This window comes from Drosophila guanche, unplaced genomic scaffold (assembly GCF_900245975.1).
Source record: "Drosophila guanche unplaced genomic scaffold, DGUA_6, whole genome shotgun sequence".
NCBI lineage: Eukaryota > Metazoa > Arthropoda > Insecta > Diptera > Drosophilidae > Drosophila > Drosophila guanche.
This window is the reverse complement of record NW_022995743.1, coordinates 1,216,017-1,237,723: the sequence shown is the minus strand read 5'-3', so window position 1 is coordinate 1,237,723 and position 21,707 is coordinate 1,216,017. Positions and strand designations below refer to the sequence as shown.

The 21,707-nt window shown below is 53.5% G+C and overlaps 6 protein-coding genes across 6 annotated transcripts; 5 read left to right on the top strand and 1 right to left on the bottom strand.

Annotated features, from left to right (window-relative positions):
• The first annotated feature begins 194 nt into the window (after positions 1 to 194).
• Positions 195 to 4,011, top strand: LOC117591992. Its single transcript, XM_034285437.1, has 6 exons — positions 195 to 340; positions 2,607 to 2,678; positions 2,746 to 3,246; positions 3,315 to 3,581; positions 3,641 to 3,738; positions 3,794 to 4,011. The coding sequence occupies exons 1-6, from the start codon at positions 283 to 285 to the stop codon at positions 3,974 to 3,976; spliced, it is 1,179 nt and encodes a 392-aa protein (XP_034141328.1). The 5' UTR covers positions 195 to 282; the 3' UTR covers positions 3,977 to 4,011.
• A 538-nt stretch (positions 4,012 to 4,549) lies between these two features.
• On the top strand, positions 4,550 to 6,587 carry LOC117591863 (putative inorganic phosphate cotransporter). Its single transcript, XM_034285232.1, has 4 exons — positions 4,550 to 4,638; positions 4,896 to 5,032; positions 5,096 to 6,187; positions 6,250 to 6,587. Exons 1-4 carry the CDS (start codon positions 4,614 to 4,616, stop codon positions 6,463 to 6,465), a joined length of 1,470 nt encoding a protein of 489 aa, XP_034141123.1. The 5' UTR covers positions 4,550 to 4,613; the 3' UTR covers positions 6,466 to 6,587.
• A 533-nt stretch (positions 6,588 to 7,120) lies between these two features.
• Positions 7,121 to 9,401, top strand: LOC117581506 (putative inorganic phosphate cotransporter). The gene is made up of 4 exons (XM_034268783.1): positions 7,121 to 7,340; positions 7,626 to 7,762; positions 7,834 to 8,907; positions 8,974 to 9,401. The coding sequence occupies exons 1-4, from the start codon at positions 7,319 to 7,321 to the stop codon at positions 9,169 to 9,171; spliced, it is 1,431 nt and encodes a 476-aa protein (XP_034124674.1). The 5' UTR covers positions 7,121 to 7,318; the 3' UTR covers positions 9,172 to 9,401.
• A 731-nt stretch (positions 9,402 to 10,132) lies between these two features.
• Positions 10,133 to 12,018, top strand: LOC117588464 (putative inorganic phosphate cotransporter). The gene is made up of 3 exons (XM_034279757.1): positions 10,133 to 10,356; positions 10,420 to 11,493; positions 11,619 to 12,018. The coding sequence occupies exons 1-3, from the start codon at positions 10,198 to 10,200 to the stop codon at positions 11,868 to 11,870; spliced, it is 1,485 nt and encodes a 494-aa protein (XP_034135648.1). The 5' UTR covers positions 10,133 to 10,197; the 3' UTR covers positions 11,871 to 12,018.
• Positions 12,019 to 13,473: 1,455 nt separating this feature from the next.
• On the top strand, positions 13,474 to 15,196 carry LOC117588474 (putative inorganic phosphate cotransporter). The gene is made up of 4 exons (XM_034279770.1): positions 13,474 to 13,567; positions 13,631 to 14,176; positions 14,226 to 14,890; positions 14,953 to 15,196. The coding sequence occupies exons 1-4, from the start codon at positions 13,534 to 13,536 to the stop codon at positions 15,160 to 15,162; spliced, it is 1,455 nt and encodes a 484-aa protein (XP_034135661.1). The 5' UTR covers positions 13,474 to 13,533; the 3' UTR covers positions 15,163 to 15,196.
• Positions 15,197 to 15,548: 352 nt separating this feature from the next.
• On the bottom strand, positions 15,549 to 21,487 carry LOC117579327 (spatacsin). Its single transcript, XM_034265151.1, has 6 exons — positions 20,332 to 21,487; positions 18,794 to 20,266; positions 17,260 to 18,732; positions 16,122 to 17,185; positions 15,905 to 16,066; positions 15,549 to 15,837 (listed from the first exon to the last, which is right to left on the bottom strand). The coding sequence occupies exons 1-6, from the start codon at positions 21,388 to 21,390 to the stop codon at positions 15,618 to 15,620; spliced, it is 5,451 nt and encodes a 1,816-aa protein (XP_034121042.1). The 5' UTR covers positions 21,391 to 21,487; the 3' UTR covers positions 15,549 to 15,617.
• Between the last annotated feature and the right edge of the window lie 220 nt (positions 21,488 to 21,707).

Sequence of the window (21,707 nt, the reverse complement as noted above, 5' to 3'; positions counted from 1 at the left end):
TCTCTTTTCTGCAAACAGAGGCGGGGGGGCGCTGTCACCCCCACCCAGAAAAAAAAAAAAAAATAATATTTTGTGGGGGGGGGGGGGGGGGGGGGGGGGGGGGAGTGTGTACTGTACTCTGGCTCTAGCTCTGCTCTGCTGGTCGAGCATTCAGTCATCGATTTTCAGTCGCACCGTGCAGCACACATCGTTCGTTCCTACGTTCCTACGTTCATTCGTTCGTCCTTCGCTCAATAGTCAATAGTCACACACTCGTCCGCGTGGTCGACTCCGGTGCTCACAATGGAGGCAAATCGTGAATTTTTTAATCAAATTATTGGCAATATTGACGATTTATTTGGTATGTAAGAGCTCGCACACTTGGGGTTTCCTTTTATGCACTTGAAGGCACGTCTTGGCGCTTTTTTCTGCTGCTGCACCCACCAAAGCACCCACCCACCATTCCTTCTCATTCGTGTTTGTGTGTGTGCTCTATGTTGTGGCTGTGCGTGTGTGTTCAATGATATTCATCATATCCAAAATATCCAAATTACACCCAAAACGCCGCCCAGTGCCCGACGATCTGCACAGTGCCCGGCGAGAGCTGCAGGATGGCGAAATCTCGCGCACCCTGGAGCGCTGCTACAGCGTCATAGCGGAGTCGGGCAAGCTGCTGAGTGGCAGCACAGCCTCGGCGCTGGCACACCGCAAGCCAGTGAGTGCCTCGTCGCTGCAGTTGTCGGTGACGAGCTTCCTGAGTCGCTTCCTCAAGCGAGGGGTGTACGAGAAGATCAAGCGCCGCCAGACGCGGCTCGATCACAATCTCTTCGACGTGCTGTGGCCGGCAATGCGGAAGACATCGAAGGCGCGCCACCTCGAGGAGGACATCAACTGTGGCATCATTGCGCCGGACTTTGATGTGTTTGTGGTGTTCCAGGAGTTCCTGGTGCCGCTGCTCAAGGACATGCACTGCCTGTGCATCGATGCGGACTTCAAGCCGCAGCCGCGACTCGCCTACTTTCCCATGGAGAATGGGGATCGGCTGAACACGGCCGCCTTTGTCTATGACGATGAGTCGCTGCTGGTCACGCGCTGCACGGTGGAGGCGTCGCGCAATCTCGACCAGCTGGAGCTGCCCCTCAATCTGACCATTGGCCAGCTGGAGCAGGCCGAGCGGCTCATGATGGGCAAAATATTCACCACAAGCTTTGCGGATGCCATTGGGGAGACGGAGTCTGGCAATTACTACACGCTGACGGAACTGCTCGAGCCCGAATCGGAGGTGGCCCTGATGCTGGGCAGCCTGGGGCTCATGATCTCCCTGCTGGACACCACAGATCTGGTGCAGGCGGCCGAGTCGACGGCCTTCAATGGCGCCCTCTGGCCGTACGGCCGTGGTGTCTTTGTCAACTCTGCCCACAACATGGCCGTGTGGCTGAACTGCCAGGAGCATCTGCGTGTCATCTCCACGACGAACAGCAAAGACCCAGCGGACATGGGTGCGGCCTACACGAGGGTGGGTCGCGCCGTCACCTATCTGGAGACGCAGCTGCACTTCAAGGAGAGCTATCTGCTGGGCTATCTGCAGTCACGGCCCGCCTTCTTGGGCACCGGGCTGAAAATGACGACAATCCTGAAGCTGCCCAATCTCATGAAGGAGATGGACAACCTGCGGCATCTGTGCTCCGTGCGGGGTCTCAGCATGGTGACGAATCGCCTGTCCAAGCTCACAGTGCGCCTCATCAATATGCAGAGCATGGGCATTGCGGAGTACGTGCTGTTCCAGGACTACTGCACGGCCGTAACGAACATTCTGTCGCTGGAGAAGGACATGTCGCTGACAAACTCCAAGCACATAGCCACCATGCTGGTGAAGATCTTCAAGCGCAAGAAGAACAGCATTGTGGATCGTAATTGAGGATGGGAATTCGGATGGGGTCCACACAATGACAACTCCCACCCTCAATGTACATACATACATACATACTCGTACCTTTATATGCATATCTATATATAACTTGATCGACTCTCTCGCTCTTGACTCTCTTGTACGCCCAGCATTGCCATCCAAATAAACTAAATCAATCAATTACGTCTTACGTCACCTACTCCTCCGCTTTACGCTGAGCTTCGTACGCCGCACACATTCCAAAATTCCGTAATCGTAAGTTTCGCATTCAGTTTACACCTACACACATGTACATATGTACGTCCCTGGATTGTAGTCCCGTTGCGATTTCAGTATGATTTGCAAATGTTTCTTTGAGATCCACATGCGCCCATGCACAGAAACCCCACTCCTCCCCCCTCTCGCTTTGTGTATGTAGATCAGGGGTTGGCACGCAGGTAGTCAGTCACAAGTTTTGGTGCGTTTGCATGCACTGACAACAGACGCGAAGCCCAAAAACGTTTCTTGCTTCTCTGCCGCTGCGCGCAGCCGAACGAGCAACGAAGTGCCATGGGCCCACACGAAGTTGTTTCTCTGCCGCTGCGCCTGTTCTCTGTGCATGGGCCGACTGCGCTGCCCGACGCTGCCGACCTCTGTTGTAGACTACCTGGGACCCTCCCTCTTCCCCCTCGCCAACTGGATAGATTCTCTTTAATTCTGCTTTCTCTCTTTTGTACAGGTCAGGCGCAAACCGTTAGCTTTCAGGCTAATCCCATCTTCAAAACGGAACAAGGCAAATATCTGGCAGACTGTGAGTATGAGCGCATACAAACTCTAAAACCAATCCACCGTTAATCATTTCCCTTTTCTGCCCTCAGCACTCGCTGATCCACTGATCAAAGCTCTAACGGAGATTGCCAATAAGCGACCCAAAGATCCGGTGGCCTATCTGACCGGCTATCTGCAGCACTTCATAGGCGAACGCAAGCCCCTCACGCAAGTGGAAGTGCACACGGGCACCTCCTCCTCCAACCCGATGGCGAAAACGCAGCCCAAACTGCTCAGCAGTCGCAATGGCATCGGCAATGCCGATCTCATCGAGCTGGATGCCCGTTCGCTGCCCGACCAGGAGGATGCAGACGGAGCTCTGGCCGTGCAGCACATGGAAGAGCGGGACGAGCACGGTCAGAGCATGCTGCACTTTGCCTGCGCTCGTTCCCATCGCCGTGGGGCACTGTACACCCTCATCGAGGAGTCTGGCATCGACATTACCTACCGGGATGAGCTCTACCGCACCGCGCGCGACGTCTCCCTGCAGGCCAATCAGCCCAACAATGCGGCAGAGATCGATCGCTATATACTGGCGCAGGCAGCCATCGGTAGGGATTGGTCGGAGATCAGTCTGAAAACCAGATCTAGCTCCACTCAAATCTCTTCCTCTCTGCAGGTCAAGTGGAACCCTTTGATCAGCTGGCGTTGCAAGGCTACGATCACATTCTGGACATCGAGGATGAGAGCGGTCAGTCCATTGGGGATGTGGTGGCCACGCGACAGCACACGGCGCTGGCCGAGTTTCTGGACGAGCTGCGTGGGCTGGAGGAGACGCGCGAGGAGCTGCACCAAATGATCCGAGAGAACAACATGGAAAGAGTGAAGCAGCTCACCGCAACGGGCTCCAATGTCAAGTGGTTGATCAAGACCAAGAACTATTATGGTAAGATAAGTGAGCCACGAAAGAGGAACCATTTCTGATCAAGAATATTAATTTTGCAGGTCGCACCGCTCTACACATAGCCGTGCTCAAAGAGTCCGAGGAAATGGTTCAACATTTGGTGAAACTCTGTCCCGAAACACTCAAGATCACGGATAATGTAAGTCTCTAGCCCAAAGGTTTCGCCGTTAAATGACTCCACTTTGAATCCACAGCTGGAACGCACTGTGCTGCACTATGCCATGGGCACCAACTCACTGGAGAGCGTCAGTCGCATACTGATCCAGAACGGGGCCAAGCGCACCGCCAAAGATTTGAAGGGCCGTCAGCCCAGCTATTACTTCATCAACAAGGCGGACATACTGCGGCTGCAGGAAGAGGAGGAGGAGAGTCGCTGAAAGATCCACTCTAAAGTCAAGCAATATTGTATAAAACTCTGTAATACTCTGTAAGCGTTGTAGTCCAATAAATGAAAGATACACCTGGCCGAAGGGCTCACTGATAACTCTACACTCCAGCTGTCGACTCGTGCGCCGAGGGACTTCACTCTCCAGAATTTGGAGGTTGGATCGTGTGAAGTATGGCACACGCGATAAGATTACAACACGGTAAGCCCGTGAGCTCTCTCGAGAGCTCAAACTGTCGCATGACTGTGACAAGAGGTCTGCCTTGGGTTGGCGGTGGTGTGGGGTGGCCTTTCCCTTTCGATCCTTATCGGTGGCAGGGTAGATCTGCGCATCCGGATTGCAGTCGTCCATTCATTGGGCAGGGAACCAAGGCAATTCCCATCACTTGTGCTTATCGCTCTGTCGCTTTGGGTGGGTTTTCTTGCGGCGTTATCGATATCGTGTTTGCCCGTCAAGTACTGTGATTTGCAGTCCATTAGGCGCTTGTCACTTCAGACTGTGATTAGCAGCTCCGCTCCAATCTGTTGCTGCTGCCTGGAGTATCTGCGCCGAAGGTGTAAAGCAAACTGACAGCCAGCCGCAAATTGAGTTGCCTCTCGATATCGAACGTGAACGGAACTACACGAATATGACGGCAGAAACGGCGAATACGGGTTAGTAGCAGATCCAAAAAGGATACTTCCGATCCCTGCAAGAACGCTTCAACTGTGACAACGATCGGCTGATCGTTTCAGTGAATCAAAAGTCATTCCGAAAAGCTTTATCAGTGCGCCAAATCAATTCGAAACTTTGATTTAAATGCAATCATAAAATGGAAATGAATTGGCAATTGTTCGGAAACAAAGTAGACTGACTTGGATTTAGTGGATTCTACTTTAAGTTAAGCAAATTTCTTGGTCATTCCTTGCAGGTCCTGCCATTGGCCAGCGTCATGTGCAAACCCTTCTGCTCTTCCTTTCGATTGTGGTCAACTACATGGCCAAGTTTAATGCTGGCGTGGCAATTGTGGCCATGACGAATGCCGAGAGCACCAATCCGGATTTTCCTGTAAGTTTACACTCTGCCATGAGCCATTAGTCGCTGACCTTGAACTCCCCTTTCTTTACCCAGGAATACGATTGGAATGGCGCTCAACGCTCCTACATCCTGTCCAGCTTCTTCTGGGGCTACATCATGACACAGTTCCTCGGTGGCTGGCTGTGCCGTCGCTTTGGCGCACGGATGACCATGTTCGTGTCGACCATTGGATCGGCTCTCCTCGCACTGCTGCCACCTTGGTGCGTGTCCTGGGGCGGCTGGCAGGCATATTGTGCCATTCGTGTGGCCATGGGCCTGTTCCAGGGCTTCCTGTTCCCCTGCATCCACGCCCATCTGGCCAACTGGTGTCCCGTGAGTGAGCGCAATCGACTGGGCGCCCTGGCCAACACGGGCCTCGATTGTGGCACGCTGCTGGCAATGTTTGCCAGCGGACAGATTGCCGCCTCGAGCATGGGCTGGCCCGGCATCTTCTACATCTCGAGCGCCGTCGGTGTGCTCTGGTGCGTCATCTGGCTGATCTTTGGCGCCAACACACCGCGCGAGTCCAAGTACATCAGCGAGGAGGAGCTGAACTACATTGAGAACTCGATCAACTCGAGTCGCGCCAAGGAGGCGGAGGAGCTGAAGGCCAAGGGTCCCATTCCGGTGCCCTGGGCAGCCATCTGGAGCTCTGTGCCCTTCTGGGCGCTGATGATTACGCGCTGCTGCCAGTCGTGGGGCTACTCCACGCTGCAGACGGAGATGCCCTCCTACATGAACGACGTCCTGCTGATGGACATGAAGAACAATGCCATCTTCTCGGCGCTGCCTTATCTCACCTCCTGGGTGATGGCTTTCGTTTATCTGATCATTGCGGACATTCTGCTCACAGGCGGAACCATGACCATCACGGGCATCCGCAAGACCTTCAACTCCATTTCGTTCTTTGTGCCTGCCCTTACGCTGATTGGCATTGGATTCCTGGACAGCGATCAGAAGACTCTGGCCGTTGTCCTGATGTGTGCCAATGTGGGCATCAATGCGGGCAGCACCATCGGCAGCACCATCAACACCATCGATCTGTCGCCCAATCATGCGGGCATTCTCATGGGCATTATCAACACAGCGGCTAATGTTGTGCCCATCCTGACACCTCTCCTGGTGGGAGTCATCGTAACGAATGATGTGAGTGTGTCCTCCTGCTCCATGCTCCCCATGATACTCATTTTGATTCCCTCCATTTCCAGCACAATCGCGGCGAATGGCAGTTGGTATTCATCATCGCGGCCGTCATCTTCATTGTGGGCAACATTATTTATCTCTTCTTTGGTCAAATGGTCAACCAGCCATGGGATGCGCCTGACTTTTTGGACAAGCAAATGTCCAGCAATCTGCAGGAGCAGGGAAATGCCAAGGCCCTGGAGGCGCAACAAAGCGAAAGATCAGAGGAAATTGCAAGATAATCGAACCCAAAAGGAGCATACTCCACGGCGGCTGGTCCGTGCCCCACAAAATCTGAGAATATTCAAAACTAATTGTTAAGTTTTAGACTGTAAGAAGTACAAAATAAATGATACCAAAACCACTTTCCGTGTCAATTTGGTTGAGAGCTAAACGTAGCGGAATGGCAGTTCGACTTGGAACCGTCAGGGAGAATTCTCACTATCTGGAAGTAGATTACTGCTGTAGCTATCAGAGAGTTCTTTGACTGACGTACAAGATCGATGGTTGTTCAATTAAATTGACATTTCAGTTTATCCACCGGGGGGGGGGGGGTGCCAAAAACCATGTGGAATCGATAAGGCAGCGTCTGTTGTGTTTTGGCAAGACTTTGGCCCTCGGGCAACGGCTGGCGGATGGCTCCTGGATAGTTACCAGATTGCTGGCTATCTCGAGTGGGTCCAGATTTAGATCAGCTATCAGCTATCAGCTAATGACTGCCAGATCGTTCCACTATTGGCTTAGGTCAGGGCTCTGGCTCTCCCTCTGGATGTTACTTCGTGGATTACTACGCTTCCACAGCCAATTGATTGTTTTGGTTTTTGGTGTTTTGTTCGCTTGAATACAGTGCAGTCTCTGGTGGAAGAAAACTCCACGATCCACGCGTACGCACGCATTCCGATCCGATCCGATTCGATCCGCTGCCTTATCACAGGATAATCTAACGCTGATTAGGCGCATTGTATCGATTATCAGGTCGTACGATTGAAATCGAATTGTGCCAAAGTTTACCAGTAATTCAATTCATTCGAGTTCAAACAGCGTTGCAGCTCGCACGGGGATCCACAAAAGTGTTTCAAAAATCCACTCCCAAGGATGACAGTCGAAGTAAATAAAGGTAGGAGCTTGGATTTCAGTGAACTCTCTAAGGTCAACCTTGAGCACATCGAAAGGGAGTACTTTTGCAGTTTGTAGTTCCCTTTTAAGTGCCAAGACAGAACTCGCCCATGGCCTGATTAAAGTCCACAAGTGGCCTTCCTCCGAACGGGTCATAAATCGTGTGGTTTGTGGGTTATTCCATCGATAGCCATGCCTCGAGTGCAATTCAGATTTATTTACTCAACGGCAGGAAGTACTCGAGATACGACAAAAGATGACTAAACCTTCCCCTTCGCTCTTGCAGGACCCGTGGTGGGCATGCGGCATGTCCAGGCGCTGCTCATCTTTCTCAACATCACCGTCATGTACCTGGGACGCCTCAATGTCGGGGTCTCTGTGGTGGCCATGACCAATGCAGAGTCCACCAATCCCCATTTTCCAGTAAGTAAATTATGACCCACCCCCTTTGTGTGATCCTTTTACTCACATTTCCCTTTGCTCCTTCCCCCTAGGAATACGATTGGTCCGAGTCACACAAGGCCTTGATCTTGTCCAGCTTCTTCTGGGGCTACATTGTCACCCAGTTCGTTGGCGGCTATCTGTGCAAGCGTTTCGGCGTGAAGACTGTGATGCTGTGGGGCTCCTTTGCCTCCGGTGTTACCAGCGCATTGTCTCCCCTGTTCATTGGCTTTGGCGGCTGGCAGGCGTACTGCGGCATTCGTGTCCTGATGGGCTTTGCCCAGGGACTGCTCTTTCCGTGCATTCATCAGCATTTGGCTCGCTGGTCGCCGCCAGCGGAGCGCAACCGCTTGGGCGCCCTCAGCCACACGGGCATCGAGTGTGGCAATGTGTGCGCCATGTTCTTCAGTGGCATGATAGCCAAGAGTGCCATCGGCTGGCCGGGCATCTCGTACGTGTCTGCCGGAGTGGCCTTCGTCTGGTGTGCCCTCTGGTTCGTGTTTGCCTCGAACAATGCACCCGAATCGCGGTTCATTGGTGCCGCCGAGCTGCACTACATTGAGTCGTCGCTGAAGCACAGCGACAACTACCACAAGAAGGTCATTCCCATACCCTGGCATGCCATCCTCCACTCGCTGCCGGTTCTCGCTCTGCTGATCACTCGCTGCTGCGAGTCCTATGGCCTGAGCACGCTGCAGGCCGAGATTCCCTCCTACATGAACGGCGTTCTCGACATGGACATCAAGAGCAACGCCTTCTTCTCGGCCCTGCCCTTCCTGGCCATGTGGTGCATGTCCTACGTGTATCTGATCACCGCCGATGTGCTCCTCAGTGGCAACCGTCTGTCCCTGACCGCGCTGCGCAAGACCTTCAATTCGCTGGCCTTTTGGATTCCGTGCGCCACGCTGATTGGCATTGGGTTCCTCGACAAGGATCAGAAGACTCTCGCCATTGTGCTGATGACCATCAGTGTGGGCTTTAATAGTGGTGCCACCATCGGCAGCTCCCTGAACACCATCGATCTGTCGCCGAATCATGCCAGCATTGTCATGGGCATTGTCAACACTGCAGCGAATGTGGTGCCCATAGTTACGCCTCTGGTTGTCGGATTTATCGTCAAGGATACGGTAAGGATCAGCTGTAATATCGGGGATGTAATCCCTGATTAATGGATTTCCCTTTTTCCGTTCCAGGCTGATCGCAGTCAATGGCAGATTGTGTTTGCCATTGCGGCGTTTCTTTTCTTCGTGGGGAATTGCATATTTTTGGCCTTTGGTTCGGCCGTGGCCCAGCCCTGGGATGCCGAAGACTTTCTACAGCCAGCTGGCCGAGGGCAGGCCGAAGAGCTGGCCGAGGGCAAGCCGAAGGCAATTGACGAAAAGTCCAGATAGCACACAGCAGAACTCTTCCGACTCTCCAGAACCCGATAGCATTCCTACACCTCCTAATCTTTGTACACTCGAGCTCCGTCCGGCCCGTGGAGCTTTTGCTCAGACGGCGAGTGCTCCACGACGAGTGCGCCACGACGAGTGGGGGGAATCACTCGAGTTTCGAATAGCTAGAAGTTGCTTGGTTTAGCTCTAGATTATAATTGTTTAAATATGTATCATAAAGTTCAATAAATTCGATGGAAAGATTGTAAACACACTCTCCACGGGCACTCCACGGGCCCTCTTTGGGCTCTCCTTTGATTCTTTTGGGCACATTATCGATTAGTTTATTATTTATTTAGGCTGGGGTTGCATCAGGGCGCTTATCTGGCGCGTTCCATTGTTCCAAACGCCCGATTAGAACCATAAAGAATAATATTCAAAAAATAAATTAAAATCATTCATTTATGGCCCGGTTCGCAGTGTTAACTGGAAGCTAGCTGCTGGCCAGGCTCTTGCCTGGTTTCCGTTTTAAATTTTCACCTGGAAAGCTCGAAGCTTTTTTCGCCATAAATCTTTTGAGCAAATAAACAAGTCTGTGCGGCAAAAAGGGGGGTGTGTGGACTGGGAGTGTGGAGCGGAGCAGAGTGTTTTGCAGCTACCACTTCAACTCTGTGTAAATCCATCAATATTTGCTGATACTACTTATATGTACATCGCTCTCTCTCTCTCTCTGGTACAATAGATCTGGGACGTCAATCAACTTCTGGAGTCGCGGAGTTGCGTCAAAGTTAGGCGTGTGTGTGCTGTGTGCTGTTTGCCTTCCACCACAAAACGGGGCATCTCTCAGTGGGAGTCACCGTGCCGTGCCGTGAATGATTACGGCAATGTGGTCAGCCCAAGCAGCAGCCGAAGCAGCACCCGAAGGCATAGCACCCATTCAGCTGTCGTATAAATGTTGGCCAAACAATAGCGAAAAGGCACAGAGCCGATCCGTCAACCAAACAGTGCAGATCCTAATTCTCACATCGGCTTGCTCGCGAAATCATGTCCAGCAAAGCGACTAAAGGGCCTCGCATTGGCATTCGCCATTTGCAATCGTTTCTGCTCTTCCTCGGCCTCACCGTGATGCACATTGCCCGGCTCAATGTGAGCGTGGCCATCGTGGCCATGACCAATGCAGCGACCACTAATCCAAACTTTCCGGTGAGTGTGTGGCACGAAGTTGCTCCAAAGACGCTCCCAAATGCTGACGTGGTCTGACTCTAGGAATACGACTGGACGGAGAAGCACAAATCGTACATTTTGTCCAGCTTCTACTGGGGCTACATCGTGACCCTCTGTCCCGGCAGCTTCCTGTGTCGTCGGTACGGCGCAAAGGTAGTTCTCTTCATAGCCAGCTGCGGCACGGCTGTGTTCAGCGTGATGACTCCATGGTGCATCTCCTGGGGCGGCTGGCAAGTGTTCTGTGCCATCCGCATCCTGCAGGGTCTGTTCCAGGGCGTCATCTTCCCCTGCGTGACGGAGCACCTGGCAATGTGGTCGCCGCCGGAGGAGAGGAATCGCCTGGGAGCCTTCAGCTACACGGGCACCGACTGCGGCACGGTGCTGGCCATGTTCATCAGTGGAATGATTGCGGAGAGTGCCATGGGCTGGCCGGGCATCTCGTATGTCTCGGGTGCCCTCTGTGCCGTCTGGTGTGTCCTCTGGCTGATGCTTGGCTCCAACAATGCGCCAGAGTCGAGGTTTATTGGCGAGGCGGAGTGCAAGTACATCGAGTCGTCGCTGCAGCACAACGAGGACTTCCACGAGCGAACCATTCCCATTCCGTGGAAGGCCATCTGGACGTCGGTGCCTTTCATCGCGCTGCTCGTCACCCGCTGCGCCGAGACCTACGGCCTGAGCACGCTCCAAGCGGAGCTCCCATCCTACATGAACGGCGTCCTCAACATGGACATCCAGAGCAATGCGGTGTTCTCGTCGCTGCCCTTCCTGGCCATGTGGCTGCTCTCCTACGTCTATCTGATCGCCGCCGATGTGCTGCTCAAGAAGAAGTTCCTGTCCCTGACGGCCGTGCGGAAGGTGTTCAATACGCTCTCCTTCTGGATCCCGGCCGCAGCACTCATCGCCATTGGGTTCCTCAACGAGGACAACAAAGTGCTGGCCATTGTGCTGATGACACTCAGTGTGGGCGTCAACAGTGGGGCGACGATCGGCAGTTCCCTGAACACCATCGATCTGTCGCCAAATCACGCCGGAATTCTCATCGGTTTGAGCAACACGGTGGCGAATATCATACCCATCCTCACGCCACTGATTGCCGGGGAGATCGTGACCGATAAGGTGAGTCAGCCAGCCTCAGAGCCTCAGGCCCTGCCACTGAGTGTAAAAACCCCGAAACGAACCGAAACCCTAATCAATGTGTTTTTCTCTCTCTCTCTCTCTCTGGTTATTTCCCAACTCTTTAGCACGATCGTGGCCAATGGCAGATCGTCTTTGGGCTGGCAGCCATCATTTTCTTTGCGGGAAATTGCGTGTTCCTCGTTTGGGGCACGGCCAAGGCGCAGCCCTGGGATGCGGATGACTATCTGCAGCCGAAGGATGGGGAGTCTTGCAGCGAAAAGCGGAGTCCAGCGCCAGCGATAGCGCCACCCATCGATCCCGTCTGGGAGCAGCAAATCAGCTGGCCCGAGCGCTACACGGTGATGGCGACGGATTGATGAGTGATTTGTGGCGGAAGTTGTGTGTCGAACAGAACAATTGATTTTGTTTAATCAGTATTAACTCTAAGTAGGTTGTAATTTATATTTATTCTATTTATAAGGCGTGACATGCGCGCGGGACTTGAGTAAATTTATTTATTTGCAATAGATTCGATTTCGATTGGATTCGCTTTCGGTTCGGTTCGGTTCGTTTCGTTTCGCTTTGTTTTGTTGCCAAACGCTTGTGATTTTGGCACTCGAAATCGAGGACCCTAATCTAATCACTTAATTTATCTTTTAAATGTATATAAGCACGAATATTTATATGGGATTTTCACACCGAAACGCGAACAAAACGCTCAACTCTCAATTACAAATGGTGCTGCAGCAGAGACAAGTGGATCGATCGGATTGCTGCCACAGCTGTTTGGGCCACAAATGAAATTTGAAAATAATTGTGATACTCAGAAATAGAAATAAACTTGTTGACTGACTTGCCTCTCTGCTTTGTACTCGGCTCTATTTACACTTGATCGGGGAATTGCTATGCCTGAAAGCGGATCGTATAACACACGCGGCACAGCTTTAACTTGTGGATCGCACACCTTCTTCTTTAGCGGGAATTGGGTGAGGTCTGTGCCCTAACTAATGGACGACTGTGGCATGGATGGCCGACTCTCTGGGCAGTGGGAAACAGCTTTAAGTCGAAGCGTCTGGGTGTCTGGGAACAGGCCTTCTTCTTTAGCGTGGATTGAGCCAGGTCTGTGTTCTATCCAATCCGTACTTTCCGTCCTTTATGGGCAGTGGTAAAGAGCTTAAAGTCGAAGCGTGTGCCAGGCCTTGGGTGATCCTAACCCATCCATTGATTCCTTACCATCCGGACACTGCCAAACACCTGTAAGTCGCATCAACCTTAAGATCAAACATGTGTATTTGCAGACCAGGCCTTCTTCTTTCGTGTGAATTGAGTAAGGTCTGTGGCTTCGTATCTAATCAATGGCAAAATTCAACAATAATTATCGCTTAACCATCGATCGTTTTGTCATCTGATAAAACATAGAGCCGGAACCAATTTGAGAGCAATTACCTCAATCAAATCGATTCATATCAAGCGCCAGGGTGACTGTGTGAATCGGTGACTGGGTGACTGGGTGACTCGGTGACTTGGGAGAGTGCCGGTTCTGTGGTTCTGTGTTTGCCAATTGATAAGAAATGATTGCCTGTGCCAGCTACTGTTTTTGGAATGAATTTTCTACGCGTCATTGTTATTGTTTGGCAATGGATCGTCACTCTGGCAATTAGTCAAATTGAGGCAGTTGGAAAGCAATTCCAGCGTTATTTCTGAGAGTTTTAGTTGCTCCTTTCTATGCCCCAAAGTAGCCAAAGGTCACATGCTGCATCTTATCAGTGGAAAGAGCTCTTGTTTCCCTGCTGATTGCAGCGCTGCAAGTGGTTCAGTGACGTCGCTGCCTTGCAGGCTAAGAAAAGAACACACAAAATCAGAAATCAAGTTTCGGTGCAGCCTGCTTCGTGGTTTTTGGCACAGCAAACGAGTTTCGCATCGACGTCATGTGTGTGAGGTGTGTGTGTGGGGTACACTCCCCACTTCGGTCAGTTCTGTGGTGCCAACTGGACGGGTCAGTGCGTGGTCGCTGCCACCGGATTGCACTTGCACTTTGCAATGACGATCACGTCGTTTTCCCTGGTGACCAAAGGTCCGAATCGCTTGCAGTGGAATTCAAAGTTCGCTCTTACAGTCTTTTCTTTTGCTTTGGCAGGGCCCGCCCTGGGCGTTCGTCATCTCCAGGTGCTGTTCCTCTTTACGTGCGCCTCGCTGGTCATACTCCAGCGGATGAACATGAGCGTGGCCATTGTGGCGATCACGAATGCCAACAGCAGCAATCCAGACTATCCAGAGTATCAGCTGACGGAGCAGCAGAAATCGTACATCCTGAGCAGCACCTTCTGGGGCTCCTGCTGCACACAGCTGCTGGGCGGCTACTTCTCCAGTCGCTTCGGGGCCAAGATGCTGCTGTTTGTGATATCCCTCGCCACGGCTCTCATCAGCGTCGCCACGCCCTTCTCCATTGCCTGGGGTGGCTGGAAGCTGCTCTTCGGGGTGCGTCTCGTTCAGGGCCTCGTCATAGGCGGCATGTGGCCCTGCCTGTACACGCACCTGGCCAAATGGTGTCCCAAAAAGGAACAGAATCGCTTCGGTGGCATCATGACAACTGGCCTGGACTGTGGCACAGCGCTGGGCTTTGCTCTCAGCGGCGCACTGGCCGCCTCGCCACTCGGTTGGCCCAGCTCCTTCTATATGCCAGGTAAGGGCAAAGAAAATCCTTCCCCATCTTTGACTGAGTTTCCTCCAAGGTTACGTGGGGTTCGCCTGGTGCCTGCTCTGGCTGCGTTATGGCGCCAATTCTCCCTCCGAATCGCAGTTCATTTCGCTGGCAGAGAGGAAACACATTGAGTTGTCGCTGGAACAGAGTCAACCTGCCAAGGGCGAGCCACTGGCCGTGCCCTGGCGCCACATACTGACCTCACGTCCCTTCCTCGTGCTGGCCTTCTGCAAGATGAGTCAGGCCTGCAGCTTCTACACGTTGATGCAGCAGGTGCCCCGCTACATTCATGGCATCTTCCGGTACAGCATCTGGATGAACGCGCTGCTCTCTGCGCTTCCCTTTGTTATCATGCTGATGTCCTCCTATGGCTTCATCTTCCTCGCGGAGTATCTGACGCGCCGGCGGAACATTCCCCTGCCAATTCTGCGCAAAACCATCAATTCGTACGCCTCGTGGACTCCCGCCATCGCCCTGGTGACGCTCACCTACGTCAGCGACCAGAATGTGGTGGGCAGCATCTGTTGCCTGATTGCAGCGGTGGCTGCCATCTCCGGCCAGGCCATTGGCAGCTCCCTCAACCACGTGGACCTCGCTCCAAACTTTGCGGGGCTTCTCTTCGGCATCAGCAACACTTTGATGTCGGCCGCCGGTGTCATATCGCCGCTCATCATAGGCTTTGCTGTGTCCGACGAGGTAAGTTTTGACATCAGAATGCATTTGCCATGTGGGAAAATGTTTGTATTCTCGCCTTACAGTCGGATCGCACGCAATGGCGCTCTGTTTTTCTGGGCATTGCCGCCATTCTGTTTGTGGGCAATTTGTTGTATTTGATTTTTGGCCGAATGACTGTGCAGCCTTGGAATGGATCCAAGCCCCCCGCTGTCACAGGAGCTGCAGCTGAAACCCAAACGGCGGCAGCAGCGCCTGCGGAAGCGCTTTCCATGGAAAAGTTTAGCTATTTTTAACAACAATTCGAATCAGAAAACGCGCCTCACAAATATACCGAAATATACCTTCTCATTTTTAATTATACCGTAAATATACCAAATCGAGGAACAAGATTTAATCGATATTGGTATTCCATTTTATATTATCGGCTAGGTGGGACTCTCAACACCGAAAGAACAATTTTATTCGTTTGATGAATCAATTCTCCATACGGTTGGCTAGTTTTTATGCTTTCGTTTTACTCTATAGCTTACATATAAGGTTCAAAATAAAAAGGTAAATGGAATGTAAGCAAATTGTTGCGATATAGATTGGATAGAGCCATATGATTTGTTATCGGCTCTGCATCCCTGACAAGTGAACGCGGCAAGAAATCGTAGTGAATGGCAAAAACCAGGTAGAATTGTTTTAAAATGTTGTTTATAACGTATTCAGTGCATAAAAATGGTTTAAAATCACAATAATATATGTGTCACGTGTCCGCTGCCGTGTGAAACTCGCTGCGTCCGAAGTTCGTGTCGCGCAAATAGTAAACCGGCGAATCGTTAATCAGCGACAGAAGAATGGGCTTGAGGCCCAAAATGGAAGCCAATTTGTATTTGAGTGTCACCGATTTGAGCAGCTCCACCAGATGGGCCAGCGACTGCTCCTGCTTGGCGGTTGTGGCATTACTCTGGGCGTGCACCAAGTACCTAAATGGAAGCAAGAAGAACGAAAGTTAAGCCGGAAAAGGAACTGTGTGAGTACTTTTATGCCTACCCCTTGACCACTTGTTCGATCACATCATCACTCAAGCGCCGATGGCAGAGATATTCTTGAAGATAGTTGGGGTTCTGCAGCAGCACAAATTGCGAGAGAATGGCCTCGCTCCAGTTGATATCGTAGCCGTAGGCGCGACTCAATATCAAAGTTTGTGGAACGCTAGAAAGTTGGGACTTCAATTAGGAATCAATGATCAAATGCCTTGCTCTCATACCTTATTTGTGTGTTGACCAATTCCCGAAACTGTTCCCTTGAGCGTACACCTATGACGCTCACACACAGCTGCGGGGAGTTGTTGTTGTGGCGCCGTTCCAGGGCCTTGCTGCAGAGGTCCAGCTGCACGGCAATCAGCTCGGCGCGGGAGACACTCTGTTGGGCGAGCAGCAGCTTGTTGTCCAGCAGATAGTTCTCCGTGGCATGCGTGTAGTTCTCCATGGCCTGTTGCAACAGATTCTGCACCTCCGAGGAGCACTTCAATTCGTTGGACTGAAACTCTGCCATGGCCTGAACGCGGCTGACCACTTCCTGGGCCTCTTCGGTCCACATTTCTGCCAGCTCCTTGTACATGAGAAAGTGCAGAGCAGCGAGTCGCAGCAGTTCCTTGCCGTTCTTTGGCTGATACTCGCGCAAGTAGCTGAGAATAGCCTGCCGCAGGCCACTCTTCTGATCCTCATCGAACTGTCCCAGCAGCGACTCGAACTGCTCGTTCTCAATCAGCGAATCGAAACAGTAGAACATCTCCCGATAGCGGGCAATGCCAATCAGCATGCGCACAATCAGCGACCACGACTTGGCCTTGGCCAGCTGCCCATTGAGCTGCTTGGCCCGCTGCAGGACGCTGGCAATGCCCTCCATGGAGCACTCGTGGACAAAGCACAAGTGCGCCTTGATCAGCAGCTCCACGTAGATTTGGTTCTGCTTCTTGTGGGAGAGCACTTGGGGCACGCCAGAGAGTCCGCCCCCTTGCGGTGTGGCCTGCGGCATTCCATAGAGCGTTATGATTCCCGAGAGACGCTCAAATGGCTCGCTCTCCTCGTACGCCTTGCCGTCCTGGTAGCGACGATAGGCCTTCAGCGCCTCGCAGTAGTCCAGCAGGCAGTTGCCCAGCAGCGTGGTGTTTGGCGTTAGTTCCAGGAACAAGTGGAAATCCCGATCGATGCTGTGCCCCCACAGATCGGCGTTTCTCAGCGCATTCCTTGGCTGCTGATTGGCATTGAAGATGTAAAAGCGCGGCCGCACAATGCACGTGGCGAGCTCCAGGGCAAGATTGTCAGCAATCTGTCGGGGGATTAGGGAAAGGGAAAGGTTAAGGGTTGAATGAATCTTCTATTGGTTGGAGGTTTTTATCTCACCTCCTTTGGGGTCATTTTTGTGGATATTTGTATGTCGCTGACGACGAGCAAACGCTGCAGGCAATCCTCATCGGCGGCACTCTTCAGCAGCACGTGGACATCCTTGGTGCGCAACACATCCAAATACTCCTTGTCCAGGTACATGGCGGCCCGATAGGCCAGCACAATGCGTCTGCCCAGCTCCACGCCAGCCTTCAGCTTCGATCCAATGCCCAGCAGAGTGTCCAGCGTCTGCTGCTTCTCCTTGGAGGGTATCTCCTCGAACTCCAGGGCCAGCGAGTCGGAGCAGCTGTCGGAGAGATCGCTGCCACAGCGCGTCATCACATTCTGATTGAGCGTGATCCGATTGAACTTTGGGAACGCGCTCTTCTCGATCTCGCCGAGCAGCTGGCGCTCCTTGCTGGACAGATTGCCGATGCTGGTTATGCCCTCGGCCAGGGCCATGGCAAAGACAATGAAGCGCAGATCGTTGGGCCGATACTCGAAGAGTTCCTGCAGCCGCAGCGCCTCCACAATGTCGCCCCGGTCCAGGAGCGTGTTCAGCAGACCGTCCAGACGCGCCTCCATCTCTGCGGTGAGCCGAGTCTTGCCAGCAATGCTGAGGTCATCGATGCCGGCCAGTTCCTTCAGCTCCGAGAAGGATTTGTAGAGGACAAGTCGCTCCTGCAGCATGATCTGCTCGTAGTACTCCGAGTGGTAGATGGCCAGCGAGGAGAGCTGCTCCACGGGCAGCTGCAGGTAGCACACGACCATGTCGTACTCGATCTGATCCCTGTCGAAGGACTCGTTGGGGAACAGATGGTGCTGCTTGATCACGCCGAGAGCACTCTGCAGCAGCTCGTAGCGACGGAGGCCATCCGCCTGGTGGCCCGTGGCTGCCTGCAGCAGAAAGTTCACCAGAATGGCCGGCGGCAGGGCATGCTGCTCGATCTCCCGCTCGTACTCCTGCCGGGGACGCAGCACTCCAGCGTCCAGCTCCGCCAGCCACTTGCCATAGACAATGTCGCTGAGTGGCAGCTGCAGCAAAGCGGACAGCTGCAGCGCCTCGTCGTATGCCTTCGCCTCGGTGAGCGCATCCACCAGACGCCTGTACTCCGAGCTGTCCCGCCGCACCAGCTGCTCCAGATCAATGGCCAGCTCCCACAGCCACGTGGCGGCCACACCAAACACCTTGTGCAGCAGGCAAAAGTCGAGCAGATCGCAAATGTCGCCAACGTCGGAGCGGCAGATGCAGTCCAGGAACCGCTGCTGCTGCAGAATGCAATCAAAGTTCGACTGAAGCTGCATCAGCAGCAGCCCAATGGAGCGCTGCATCATCTGCTTGCGCGGCAGAGGCGCGCACAGCGGCAGCGTCACGGCATCGTTGCTCCAGCTGCAGAAGAACTGCCGCAGCTCGACAATTGTCGCATCGCTAAAGTCCTCCTGGTGGCCCGTCAGCTGCAGGAAGCGGCAAAGATGCGTAAATTTGCAATCCTACAGGGAAAGTGAATAATTATTAGCATAGGGAATCGATAGTCAGATGTCTCCCGCTCACCGGTTGGAAGATTTCGAAGCTGTGCAGCAAAGCATTCACGTGGCCACCGGCAACGGCGCCTCGGATCACGGACCACACCCACTCGAAGCGATCGTCTTCGCGCAGCAGCAGCGTGCTCCACTGTCCGCTGGCCACAGCCAGCCACACCAGCCAGCACCAGTCGAGGTTCCGTCTGCTCAGAGTGGCCGCCAGCACCGCGAGAATGGGCATCTCCTCCCTGATGCAGTGCCGCAGGAGGTTGATACTGCTGCATTGCGGTGTGCTGCCCTGCATCAACTCCAGAAACTTGGCTGTGGTGGGGATTTCATCGTCGGGCAGACTGTTGGAGCTGCACAGGATGATGGCAAAGAGATCCTGGCGAGCGCAGTGGGTGAGCAGGTTGCACACGGACTGATCCGTATGCCGCTGCTGCAGCTGCTGCTGCTGCACATTGGCCTCCTGGATGGAACTGTGCGAGGAGTTCGTCATCGTTTCCTGCGAGGAGTTTGTCTGCGTTTCGACGCCGCCTCGGCGCGTGGGCCTGTTGGAGCTTCGCTTGTGCTGGCGATCGCTGGCGGATTCGTAGCTTAGGGCACGCAGCAGGTGGACGCCCAGCGGGGTGGACTTGAAGTGCGGCAGCAGCTTCTTGAGCTCCGTGAGGGGCAGATCAAAGTACTGGAAGAGCAGCAGCAGGTGCCACCAATCGTTGCGGGACGCGTAATACTGGAGCAGAGCGCCTGGAAAGTTGCCCGGAATGTTGCGCATGGCCAGCCGCATCAGAGCTTGATACAGATCCAATGGGAAGTCTTTGGGTTGCTCCTCGAGTCGCTGCACTAGCTCCCTGTCCCATTTGGCCAGCAGATCCGAGTAGCTCTCGCTCTGCTGGCGCTTTGGCAGGTTTCGCTGCAGCAGGAGGAAGCTGCGCAGCGGCTGAGTGTCGAATCCCAGCATCTCGCAGCAGGCCACACAGTGGGTGACCAACTCCTCATCCCCAGCGTGCTGCAGGGCCAGCTGCGTGGTCGTCTCGCACGCATGGAACAGCTGCGACTTTGTTATCTGCCCGTACAGCTGCAGCTGCTCCGTGATCAGATAGTACACCGCATAGGCGCCCCTGTGCTGCTTCAGGTAGTGCGTGTAGTTCAGCTGCGATCTCCTGGCAAAGCGCTGGCACAGGCGGGGATTCGAGAAGGTCACCAGTTCGCCATGGCCAGCGGCAGCCAGCACCGAGAGATTCACTTGCCGGAACTTCAGGAAGAGTTCGTGCGGCGTGGGCAGAGCAGCAGGGCTGGCAGTCGGTCCGTGGTCGAAGCGCGACGTCAGCGACTTGAGATATGGCACGCGGCTCAGGCTGGTGGAGGTGAGGAAACCCTCCAGAGAGCGCACGCTGGGCTCCTGCGTTAGAAAGTCGTAGAACGTGAGCAGCGGATGCTCCTCGAAGGGCCCTACCGACTCGTTGTGGGTCTTCTCCAGGTACGTCTGAACGCTCTTGGATATCTGCAGCAAAAGAGGAAAAATCTTAGAGGGGGAACCAATACGGAGTGCCTCCCTGCATCTCTCACCAGTTCAAAGCCCTCGTGCAGCGTCAGAGAATGAGTTTTGAGATCAATTATGAGTGTGAGCAGCGCCTCCTGGTGCGTCTCGCTGCCTGCCAGCTGCTCCAGCGCGGCAATGGGCACACAGTCCATTAGGAGCAGAGTGTGATGGCCACGATCCAGCAGATATTTGGCCAGTGGCTGGCGGCTGATGAGTTCCGCGTGTTGGCCGAGGCATTCCATGGTGCAGAGGCGACGCAGCTGTGTGGGAATATTCGAGGATTCGTCGGGGAAGAAGTAACCCGCGCGGGCAAAGTAATTCCGCAGCGTCTCACTGGGCTGCTGCAGCTGCTCCAGCGCGTAGTCGTACATGGAGGCGTCCACCTGCCAGGCGGCATAGCCCCGCTCGAGCGGGGAGAGTGTGTCTGCGGGTTCCTTGCCCTCCTGGCAGCAGCACCAGCGCTGCAGTTGGTCCAGCCGCTGATTGTCCACGAGATGCTGCCACACCATCTCCTTGCTGAGCTCGGGCAGCAGCGATTCGTTGCCATTGGCAAAGTAGAGCTCCACCAGGAGCAGCTGCAGCGCCTCCTCTGGCAGCGTCATCAACGCCTCGATGTGCACGCGGGGCAATTGGGTTTTCAGTTTGGCCAGCAGCGAGGGGCATTCTCGCAGCTGCTGCACCAGCGACCAGTAGTAGGCCAGCACGGGCTCCTCCTGCTCGTACAGCAGCGGCTCCTTAGTGCGCAGATGGTCCAGCACATACTCGCTGAGATCCTCGTCCTGGCACTCGCAGGCGTACTGAAAGAAGAAGCACTTCACGTCCCTGTCCACATTACGCAACGTCGTGTCCGCCTTGTGGACCAGCCGCTCCGACAGCAGTCGCTGCACATAGGCCTGCACCACATCGTAGAAGTAGTGGCGGTACTCCCCTGTCGTGATCTTCTTCTTTTTGGCCCAATACTCCATGCACAGGTCAATGTTCTCGCCCTTGGTGGCCACCTCCTTGATGATGGCCACCTCGCTGATGCCCGACCAGCTCTTGAACAGTTTGTCCCTGGCCTGCGCCTGGGCCTGTGCGGAATGCATCTTGATGGGCGATCTTGTGGGTGTGTTTTTGGAATGTTCTCTGAGGTTTTTTCACATTTCTTTGTTTGGAATCAACAGTTGAATAGGGCCACCAGGGTGACCGCGGAATTATCGATAGAATATACCAAAATATACCTTCTCATTTTCAAAATATACCGCAGACATATTCCTCGATTTTGATGTTCTATTTGATTTTACAAGCTTGGAAAGACTTTTAACACTGAGAGAATAATTTAAACGAATTGAAGAATCCATTTGGCTTGTTATAAATACATTGTATTCGATCGGTAAATCGGTAAAAAACGTAAGTGAGGATG